General features: G+C 42.5%; 1 protein-coding gene across 6 annotated transcripts in view; it reads left to right on the plus strand.

The window, feature by feature from the left end:
* Nucleotides 1-4,168: 4,168 nt before the first annotated feature.
* Nucleotides 4,169-12,178, plus strand: part of LOC147602680 (Protein kinase superfamily protein) — a 124,023-nt gene continuing 116,013 nt past the window's right edge. For all 6 annotated transcript variants that reach the window (XR_015265740.1, XM_086797519.1, XM_086797523.1 and 3 more), the window contains exons 1-3: nt 4,169-6,722; nt 6,795-6,908; nt 6,987-7,044. Coding sequence is in view for 5 of the 6 variants with exons in the window: in XM_086797519.1 (XP_086653645.1) it covers nt 6,418-6,722; nt 6,795-6,908; nt 6,987-7,044 (477 nt within the window). In the remaining variant the exon portion in view is untranslated. The remainder of the gene's footprint in view (nt 6,723-6,794; nt 6,909-6,986; nt 7,045-12,178) is intronic.

Consider the following 12,178-nt stretch of genomic DNA (forward strand, 5'->3'; position numbering starts at 1 on the left):
TTATACTTGGGAAAATATACCCATATCTTCCTAGTGTAGCCGTGGATTTGCACCATGAAATACGAATGGTTGACATTTTAGCACAAAGATAAGTATGGAGACTAACTAAAGAGGATACTAATTGAAGAGAAATGGTTGACATACTACCACAAAGGTCAGTATGGAACTAATTGAAGAGAGGATACAAATTGAAGAGACTAACTGAAGAGGAGAACTTTCTTTGAAGCTCGCTTCTTATCGAAATAGTGGCTAATGTTACTTGTCCATGGTACAAGCTTTATAATGATATGGTATTTCTAAAAAACTAGTAGATGTGCCACATTTCCATTTTTAGCATTTATTTCAAGGCTACATAGCTTAGGTGCCCAAATCTCTCATGCCACACTTTGATGGTAATGCCCTAGGCATCAAAATATGACAATTTGCACAGGTTTCTCCATCTTTTTCCTCTCCTATAACGACATTGCTATTGGCATTTGAGATGACTGCACCATCCTAATCAAAGGGTACCCTCACATCATGGTTAGATGGCCGATACAGAGATCGGGTTCCTCTTGATGTCTTGTACATAGAGAACATTTACAAGCTTTTTAGTAGCACCATTACTTAAAATAAAAGAGATTATACTTGTATCCTCGGTTGGCGTTTAGCACCGTTCCCAAATGCTATTATGATGGCATTATATATAGATTGTACAGATGTACATCTAAGCCTTTTTAGTGGTCATAGGTTGAGACACTCCACTATCGATGATCCATGATCCATTTGGCGAAGGTGATTGAACTGCCTTCACACAAGTTTCTTCAATCACCACAAAGAGCTCCAACTCGGCTTTGGTGCTATTACTAGATGCCTTGGTGGGTTTCAAAGTGCCTTTCATCTACTTACTTTTTTCTATAATCATCGTGTTAATGACTAAGTTTGTCAACGTGAATTCAATTCAAATTCTTCTTCTTCTTTTCCTTTGAAGAAGAGGGGTTATATTCACCTAGGCCAGAGAAAGCCAAATCCCTACCATCACGTGTCTTATAATGCATCTCCTCCTCTAGAAGTATCACCTTAAAAACCCCAAAAATACGAGACGTATTTCTCACCCGTGTTGTGGCGAGACCATTGTACTTTTGAGGTAGGAACCTTATGCACCAAGACCTTTGATCGACATAATGATCCCAATTGCTATTATTTGGTCATGTAGATTCCTTATTCTTTCTAATGCTTCTCTATCCAAAAGTTTCTCCAATGCTTTTTGATTTTTGAGATTATTGCTTTTGAGAGCCACAAGCTAAATGGAAAGCAGATGAAATTACATGTCTATGATTGATTGCAATTTTATATGCAATCAAGGAGTGACACCATTATCTTTATGGGAACCATTTCTATGTGAGAAGCAATGCCTTGCGACCATAGATAGCGTTTATGTGACCTTGCAAGGAATAAAACGTATCATTTTTGTCAACTAACCCACCATTACATACATGCTATCCCAACCCTTTCTTGTACAAGGGAGCCTTGTATAGTAAAATCCATGGATATATGCATCTATTTATCTTTGAGAATAGGCAAGGGCTAAAGCAAATCTCCTGATTTGTGTTGGATCCTTATTTAGTTGACATGGCAAACATCTTATCACATATGCATGCACATCTCTCCACATACCTTTCCAAAAGAAACTCTTCCTTATCTTGCGGAAGGTCTTGTAAGACCCAAATGCCTCACATGCATCTCTTCCATTACCTTGGCCTTGTATAATGAAGTAGGTACAAGATAAACCTTGTCCCTATAGTACAAGTGACTGTTTTTGAGCTCATATTGTGGCAAATCTTCATGGGTACCTTGTTGTAATTTATGCATCATGTGAGACACCTCCTCATCCAAGAGATACTCCTCTTGAATGTCCATGACCCAATCCTTATGCATACAATGAACAAGCGCATATCCATGAGAGTATCGTCCACTACATTATCTTTCCCTTTTATATAAGTGATTTCAAAATCATAGTTTTGTAATGTAGCCACCCACCTTTGTTTTGGAGATAGATTGGGCTCAGATAAGAAGTATTTAAGCACATTATGCATTTGTGGAGTATGTGTTCAAAATACATGCCTCAGCAAATGATGAGTCATAAAGATGCCAAATTTATGGGTTCATTTTGGAGGATACTATTTGAGCTTATGGAGACCGACTTGACTCCTAACACTGCCTATCATCCAAAAATGGATAGGTAAACAAAGAGAGTCAATAAGTGGGTGGATACATATTTGAGACACTCAACATGCATGGGACAATTGGTTTCATTCGACGAAATTTGCTTATAATAGTACAAATCATATGAGCAATGGAATGTCGCTCTTTGAGGACAATCTATGAATACAAGGTGAATGTGCCAATGGTGACCAATAAAGAAGAGGTTGTAAATCAAAATACAAAGACAAGGGTTGAAAGAATGTAAATTCTTCTACAACAATGCAAGGACAATTTAAAGCTTGCTCAAAGGAGTATGAAACAATATACCGATGTCATTGTAGAGTTTAAAGAAGGAGATTGGATGCTTTTGCGCATTTCTAAATCAAGATATACATCTCTCAAGGGAAATACCAACACCAAATTGGCTCATAGATACTATGGTCCATACAAAGTGGAGAGAAAAGTGAGACATGTGGCTTACAAGTTGATACTACCAGTAACTACATATATACATGACGTGTTCCATGTCTCTCAAGTGAAATCATGTGTTAGGCTCATAGTAAAAGTTCAAGATGAGTTGTCTCCTATGAATGAGGAAGGCATGATGGAATAAGTGTGTGGACACTAGAGAAAGTGTGCTATGCAACTATTCTTTGGTGGATTACCTCATCAAATAGAAGGGTTTACCCAATGAAAAAGCCTCATGGCGACCCCACATGAACTTGGAAGGTCATGAGGAGATTTTGGATGCATTTGGTAAGCTAAATGGAAGGGAACAACAATGATTTAGCTTGTTGGAATTTCTTGTAAATCATTGTTAGAAAGCTTTATACCATTTGAGAATGAAGATACGTACATTGGAAAGATGGTGGACTTGATGTAGTATCTTGGAGAGCAAGTTTTGGGTTGTTTTGAGAGTAACTGATGAAGTTTACAACCATTGGATGCCATTTACAATTGTGCAAAGTATAATGATGCTCTCAAAATTAGATTGGATATGCCATCATTCATTCTATTTTGGATGATTGGTGCCCAAGCACTCATGATTCGATATCCTACCCATGTGTAATGTCTTTTTGATAAAAAGTTTTCAAGGACGAAACCTATGGGTGTGGATGGTTTGTAAGAAAGTGCTTATGAGCCATCTATAATAATGGATCCAAGGCCATGGGTTTTGGGAGACGGCTGCCCAAGTATGGGGGATGTTAATAAGTGGTAGTGTGTAAAGGTAGGAGGTATACACGCCAACTATGGGCACTAATCTAGTATTAATCACTTTTCTAATCACATCAAGCTTTCAAGCTTCTTGTTCTCTCCCACATGAGAGCTAGAGTGCAGACTCATCTCGAGTCTAAACCATGTAAATTCCAGTTTATGAGTATCTCCCTTTCTTTTAACTGGTCCTACCTGAAGGGTGTTTCCTAGAGGTTGAATCATTTCCCCAATTTTGCTTCACATGACAAAGCCTTGCTTAGAGCCCAAGCTTTGGTACCATGTAAAGAAAATACAACTTGTGTGTTAACACAAATAGTAAGAACTCAACAAAATAGAGATGTATAATAATTTTAAATCACTAATTTACAGCTGATGGCAACTCCTTTTGTGTTCTTATGTGAGGGAGTGTAGATGGACAGTCAGACGGAGGACTATATGCAATGTGAAATAAGGGTGCACATAGTAGTAAAGATAAATCTCAAAACTTATAATCTCAATATGATGAAAGCTGCCAGACTGTGTATATATAGTATTCAAGGTTGGTTATATGCTAGGTCTTTGGCTCATGGATAACAAAAGAGCTCGCTATTCTACCTAGCAAGAGAAGAGGCTAGGCACTCCAATTACCTTGTTGTTTTTAAAACTTAAAATTTATATAGTAAGCAAACTTACTTTTATAGAATAAAATTTATTGTGGACAACATGTGAGGTAACAAGCATTGGGCAAAATGATTGAAACATTATAAGTCCATTACAATAGAACGCATGCATAAAACATTGCACATTGAATAATAAAACAGATGCTAAAACTGTAAAAGAACTGTATGACACTTTGACCAACATAATGAACCAAATCAAGAGCATTGCAGCCTCCCGAGGTCAATGTTAGGGATACAGAAGCTTCCACCATAATCAGAAAGATACAAATCACAATAAGAGGAAAAATCCGGTATATGACTTTTGGGGAGTGCAGTCTGAAACCAGGACCTGATTAACATTACAAGCTTCTTAGAATTGGCCCTCAAAACATCTCTTATTTGCACCACCATTCAGAGAAGGGGACTGAATACAATCAAAGGGCTCTACTCTTTTGCAGCTACTTCCAGCTGTGTCCACCCATCCAATCAGTGCTCCTCTTGTGCATCATACACCACCCTCTTAAAATCATGTCGCATGGTAAGATCAATTTCAATCTCATTCTGTTCCTACTATTTCATTTTTGGCTTCCCAACACATGGGGAAATCATGCATGCATGGACCTTGGATGCAAGAAGTTATATGATTTTTCACTGCTACCAAACTTGCCAGCAGGACTTCCCCTCGTTTGTAGCCAACCTCCTAAGAGCTTGGTTGAAAGTCCAACCAATCCTTTCTCAGAGCCCTCCCAGAGTGTGCCCTTTGTTAAGGAAAACAGCCGAGTCGGTACTCCTATATCATTTGTGGAGCTTGGGATTTGGGTTCAGCATAGTCTTATGGGTCCTCCATGTTTTTTTCACAGCTTGGGGCAAGTGCCAAAAATTGTGGCATCAAACGTAACCCTAAAATGTTGAGGGCAGTAGTCCAGTGGCCAAATGAATCCAATGACAAATGCGAAAAACTGTAACAGCTCCGAACTCACTATGCATCAAAATAAACCCTAAAACATAAGAAAAGGGAAGAAAATTGACCTTGTTATGGGCCATGAGATTGTATTTAAGCTGCTTTGCAGCTGGTCCTATGAGGTCAAACCGATTGGAGACCTACCAAGCTTCAGCAATTTGGATGGTACTCCATTCACTAATGCCCCAGTGGAAGGCCCAGCCCTGCTCGATGACATGGTTCATGGTGTGGACAATCTCCTCAATGGGTATTGTCACATCATGCATGTGGCAAAACACAATGTCCACATACTCCATACTTCATGTTGTGGACAATCTCCTCAATGGGTATCGTCACATCATGCATGTGGCAAAACACAATGTCCACATACTCCATTTCCAGATGTTTAAGTGAGGCTCAGCGGCCTTCAATGATGTGTTTCTGAGATAGGCCCTTGTCATTGGGGCCAGGGCTGGGGCCGGCCAAGAAGATATTGGTGGAGATGAAGATATGTGATCATTTCCATCCATGCTCCTTGATGTCATGCTCACCTTGAGGCCCATCTTGCCGAGATGTCTATATTGAAGGATCATTTATCATCATAGATTCTGGAAACGGTGAACCATAGATTCTCGAAATTGTTCACCGCCAGGAATGCTTGCGAGAAAGCCTCGATTGTAAGAGGCTTCAAAGGAATAACGATTCAGATCATCAGTCTAGAAGGCTGCGCCCAGCAAATAAAAACTGTTCTTAGAGGCTCCCAGAAAGATCCACTCGCTCAGAAAACGCATCAACACCCATGGCTTAAAACTTGTAAAGGGGAGACAACGACCCAATTCTTTACATAACTGCAGTTGTCTGCAGTTCTAGGCAATCAGAGATAAAGCATGCCAATAGAAGAGGGCATCGTCTGCTCCTACGCTGTTTCTGAGTAGGATATTTTTCTTGTCCTTCTGCTGCAGGGGTTCAGCATAGTCTTATGGGTTGTAGGCATAGGGGTAACAAATGGGAGGGTCCGTAGAACCCGTTAAGGAGCGCTAGGACGTCCATAAGAGAGGGTGCGGCAGGCAAAGCCTTTCTTCCCTCGCATTCGCTCACCTCACTGTAGAGAGAGATTCATATTTCTGTAGGGGGAGAGAGGATACCGGGTGGTGTGTATGTGTGGGGGAGAGAGCGCTCACCTGATGTAACCGTTAAATCGATTGCTTTCTGAACCTAGTCGTCGATTGCTACCCGTGAAACGACGATTGCTTCTTGCACGTCAAAATACCTACATCTCTCTCCCCTCTCTCTCTCTCTCTGGGGGGGAGAGGGGGGGGGGGGGGGTAGATCTGTTGCATGCGGCGGTGGCGGGCCGGTACACGGAGAAGGTGCGCGTTAAAAAACGATGCCACACATGGATTAATGGTTACTCCATGTTAAAAGAGAAAATTGTCTGGAATGTCTCTCCTTCCCAAGTGCCACGTAGGATTCAGGATCGCTCGCCCCCTCCGTCCGCAAATGGCCCTTGTAGTAGTAAGCAGCAGTAGCTGCTGCCGCTCCTACTACTCCCATCCGCCTCTTCACGTGGGTCTGCCCTTCTGTTGGTGCATGCGTGTGGGATGGCGTGAAGCCTTGCGTTTCCCGAGGTTGAGCTCGGGAAAGAGGCACCGAAAGAGCGCAATGGCAAGCATCGAAATATGCAACCCAGAGGACTTCGAAGTGCAAAGGCTGCTGGCTACTTACGGTTACATGAACGTCACGAGGTTGGCCTTCCTCTCTCTTGTATTACATGATTTCCTGGAGGACGCGACTCAATGATATTGATGGTGGGACAGCTACACTCCTCCGCAAATGGGCGGGCTGTCCAATGAGCCTGCAGGGCTTGACCGGCGGGACCTTGAGCGGCGAATGAGTGGACAGGAAGTTGGCGAAGGTGGGGTGCAAACCAGGTAGGTCTACGCCTCCTTTCCTCTCCGTGCACACTTTACTCATCACATCACACACATAAAATGCGTATACGCATGCAGGCTGTACGCTGGTCGCATCTCTCGTGGTCCAAGGAGGGGCACACGCGTTATATTGAAGGTGCTGTATATCACCTCTCTTTAATTTATCTGTGTCACTTGCCGTATAATGATGTAGCTGCGGTAGGCTGTGTTGATGTACCACACTTGGTTAAAGGAGTACACGATTCTTGAGTTGGACATTTGCTGGTACAAAGTGGAGGTCAATCTTGTTGTGTGTGTGTGCGCATAATATATATCATAACCGCCAAAATAAGCATGATGACCAACCATGGAGTGTTGATTATGCTCTTGCAAACAAACAATATCTGGCTGCATTTTATGTACATAATTCCATAAAAGCCTCCAGAGGCTCTGTACATTGTAGGTAAAGCACTTAAGTGTTTGAGGCATGAAAGAGGTATATACAGTAAAGTATCAGATATAAAAAACAAGACATCAGAGAGGCAAAGCCTCTGTTTGCATGGGCTGCATTCCTTCATGACCCATGAAAGACATAGCGGGGATGCCCTTCTTCAAAACGCCCACCCAATTTTGAAGGACAGGAGCTGAAGTAGAAGCCTGTCCTGGTGAGGGAGAAGAAGCATCCCATTGACGAGATTGAAGGGGGCGTTGCTTCAATACAACCACCTTCTTAGGTTGTTGAAAACCATCCTGATCAATCCCCGCAGATTCATCCATTTGCTGTCTTAGCTTGCAAATTCTCATTCTTTTCCCGTGTCTGGGGCGGCAAGGCATTGGGAGGGGGCTGATGCAGAACCATTGGGCATTCAGAGGCTAGATGCCCAAACTTGTGGCAGGCAAAACAAGCTCTTGCAAACACACCCCACTTCAATTCAAAATACTTTTTTCTCTATTGCACTCCCTCAACTTCCACTGCAATAGAAGGAGGGGTAGGTGTATCAGTGCCCCAGAGAATGTAGAGCCTGTTACGGTTTCCCATGGGGCGTGGAGGACAAATGACCTGTCCCAAAGAAGCAGCCGGGCCAGGCAACTCTTCACGCCTATAGTCTGGGAAGTTAACAACCTCAACCCATACAGGACAATGATGTCGTATAAGACTTTGATAATCCTTGTTTGGGGACCAGGGCATAGCATGTACCATCTGCTTCCCGTAAAACAGGGGAGAGAACTCAAGAAGCCTCTGCTTGCACGAAGCGTCTGATAAATGCACCTCATAAAAGCCTCTGGAAGCAAAATACACTCCCTCTACAAAGCATCCTCCAAGGATGGACTTAATCCACTGCGCGACATCACTGGCCGCTGGGATTCTTCCTGGAAAGAAAATTATAACTGCAGTTTGAGACAACTTCTTGAGAGGATTCATGAGGGACGGCAATTTCAATTTGTATGTGACCTCTGGAACCGGTTTGTCCCATTCCTGTTGTGATTGCTGAAAGTCATCCTTAAGGGTGTCAAAGACGTACTGAGCTTCCATAGTAAGTTTATCATCTTGTGATGCAGGCTCTGATAGGCGGCGCTTAGCATCTGCAGGTCTTTCTTTTCGAGCATATGTACAAACATCCAAACCTGAAGCCATGATTGAAATACGGCAAGACAAGAAGGAAAAAAAGAGCAGTAGTACCAGAGGAAAAAGATTAGAGGGCAAATGAAGGCGACACTCACACACACACACACTTTTTTTTTTTTTTTTTTAAAATAGTAAAACCAGTAATTGTTATATTTTCATAAAGTCAATATACAAGACATTAGACTCCAAAGGAGAGCCTAATGGAAGCACACAAGAAAGTTTACATAATCATATTCTCCAGAGTGGAGAATATCCAAAGATCAAAAGCACTCGAAGAAAAGCTGAATACAAGATGCATCCATGTCACCCTCAAGGCAAGCAGCATATACAGACTGTCACACACACACACACACACACACACACACACACACATACACAGATGCATCCACATAGGACTGCACACTCTGCGCCTTCACAGAAAAAACCTTACTATGAACACAGCTACGAGGAGAAACAATAAGCGAAAAAAGAGAAGAAGATAAGGCGAGCAGAACGAGGTAGGTAGTCAACAGGGTGGAGCACGTTACGCGAGCAGTGTCCACACAGGCGGCCACAGCGCGAACAGAAGAGAGGGGGGAGCAGCCTTCAGCGCGCAGCATGAACTCTCTGCGCTGGGCAAAGGGCTTGGTCTGACAGCGGAGATTGACGGGGCAGCTCGGGCGAGAACGACAGCAGCAGGCGACTCCTCTCTGCGCTACACCACTCTCACTACACACTACACACACACACACAATTTATGAGCATATAAATATACTGCACTGGATATTACCAAAAAAAAAAAAGTGTGTGCGCGCATCCGCCTTATGTTGAAGTTGGGAACATGCATGCACATGTTGCAGAGAATAATATCGCTCACAACAAGATTTTTCTGTGTTTGCAATCTTTATCATATGGATGCCCTCATAGATTTTGCGAGTATATATCACACTTCAATTGACATGCTTCAAAATCTTGACAACCAGCCAACATAATTTGAGAAGAAGCTAAACTCACATAATAAAGACGATGAAGCACAATAAGGTTTTGAGCAAAGGGTGCAAAGCACTTATAAATAGGGCGATTGTGGAAGAAAGTCCAGCAGAACACAAGGAAGAGGGTGACCAGAATAGTCTTCTCTCCAGGCCAATTTTTGCCAAGTACATGTGCGTGCCCTGAAGCAAGCTAACATACATATTAGGTCAGTCCATTCATTCATCTACAGAAATACAAGCAAATACACCTTTGGGTGGGGGCCCTTCAGAGGGTTATTTGGGACTCGATCTTGTATACCCTCTCTCTCTTTCTCTCTCTCTCTCTTGCATTGAAATTTGAAGTGAATGTTCTCTTGCAAAACTAACAAGTTCCGTTCCTCTGAGCTTCCGCATGTAACATATAAATTATATTTGAAATGAGTTTTGTGAAAACACTATCTTTAGAAAACGAGGTATCTATGCTAAGATTAATGTGAATACCATCAAAAGGTAAGAGGTTCAGGTTGGGAAGAGAGAAATGCTTGGTGAGAAAGGAGGTTACATGTGAGATCCAAAAGTTAAGGCTTAATGGCATTAGCTAGGCAAATTTTCAAGCCAATTTATGACTTTGCATATGGTTCTTATGTCAACCAAGGCCTTAACTTTGCTCACCGCCAGCCAACCAACACAGAACCTACACTTGGCTCTAAGGGTCAATCACCATCCCACATGAACGGAAGTACATACAAGAGTGCTTCAAGAAGAACTAACGTGCAAGTTGAATCCAATGTTTACAAATAGCACCACAAAGTGGAATCCAAGGTCAGATAAATAGCTTCTTTGAATTGAGTGCTTATCCTTATAGCCTCACAAGTGGATACCAAGGCCTTCGTCTCTTTCACAAGTGTGAAAAAGCCAAAGCTCTAATGCCAACTTCACAAGTGCGTGGCCCAAGTTATCTTATTGAACCATTGGGTTCAATTAAGGGATACAAAGTGGAACAAGGTGGAATGAATGTAAGATTGATCAAATGTATATGCACAAGACACCACATTGGGGACTGAAGATGGGCTAGCAACCCCCCCAACCCCGCACCGGACTTTTCTCCAAAAAACCAGTTTTAGATGCTAAAAGAGTGTAGCATGCAATAGGTTGATCATCATAACGTGCAACAAAGCCTTCTTTATACCCGTGAGTTTATGCAATTCCACTTTAATAGAGAAGAGAAGAGAGAGAGAGAAGATAGATAGTCGACACAATATTGGGTCCCAGTTACCCATTGAAGGGCCCCCCCTGCAAGCAGGAGTATTTGCTTATATTTATGTGAAGAACTTTGTACAATGAGTATGAATGATGTATGAGGACTGCCAAACGCAAGGACGAATAGACCGAATGCAGACCGAATGCAGGCTGAACCATATGCTGTCCAAGGTCCTTTGAATAGGTCTTCAATGACCACTATGTAAGCACAAAACTGAGGGAAGCACATATGTTGGCTGAATGCTGAAGAATCTCTTCGTGGAGGCCTTGGGAATCGTAGCACACTGAGGTACTGACTGCTGCATGTATGCGCAAGGAGCCTGAGGCTCTAGGCACACATCATTGCTTGAGAACTTATGTAGACTGATTTGTTGAATGATGATTTATGCTGAATACCAAGCGCTTGCTTATATATGATATGGGGCTGGTGCTCGGCGAGTGGAAGTGCTGTCAGCTTGTTGTATATGGACAAAAATGCTAATATTAGCATTAAATGCTGCGCAAGTTGATGTTGCTGCCCCATATGCTGCTGGCCGACTGCTATACTCCATGACTTGCTGCCATAGCATTACTTGATGCTGGCTGACTGCTTGCTGAAACCATCTTATGCTGTCGGCTGGTCTAAAGTGCTGTCCAGGGCTGTAAACAGCCCTAAACAGGCTGATGACTGGTGTTGTAGCCATGGGCTGGCCCATAGGCATGTTTTGACATACCACTAGCCTCTACATGCTTGCTAATGCCTTACCTAAGCCATGGTTGACTTCCATGTGACTGCATCTGATGGATTTTCCAAGTGGGTAAGAGGACTGACACATGCAGACTCTCTATGGTCGGGAGAATGACCTACGTAGCTTGTGCCTGACATGTCCTGGATTGAGGCTCACAATGGGGCCTGGGCATACGACAAATATTCCTTAAAAAAAAGGTAATCTTACTGATGAATGTTGCACTGATGTAGAGCCAGTGTGTCACATAGCACTCCAGTGCAAGGTGCATGTGACCAAGAGAGTTTACAAAGCTCTATGGACACCAAGTAAAACTCTCTTGCGTAACACAAACAAGTATAGAGTGTAAACAAAACAAAACAGCCCAAAGACGGTTGTTGATGCCGATAGCCTTGTTTTCACTGAGATGTGAAATACTTTATCTTTTATCACAGTCCAAATCTTCTCTTCTTTAGTAAATGTGTTAATGTATAAATACCTCTCTACCAATGTTTGGAGCAAACATGAGTGCCCACCTATAGCCAAGTGCTTCAATGTTGTAGTGGAGAGTTACGTGCTATATCAAAGGTTTTGAGGTTTGAATTGATAGCCTTGGCCCTCTCTGGCAAGGGTCCACTCACCAACCCAAGCAAATTTTATGCCATATAGTTCCAATGATGCATCGAGTATACTTGTTTAAGCATTGGAAGGTCTAGTTCGAGAGATTTGTTGTAACATAGCTGGTGATAT

Source organism: Cibotium barometz, chromosome 66, assembly GCF_041138505.1.
Source record: "Cibotium barometz isolate CiBa-2024 chromosome 66, ASM4113850v1, whole genome shotgun sequence".
Taxonomy (NCBI): Eukaryota; Viridiplantae; Streptophyta; class Polypodiopsida; order Cyatheales; family Cibotiaceae; genus Cibotium; species Cibotium barometz.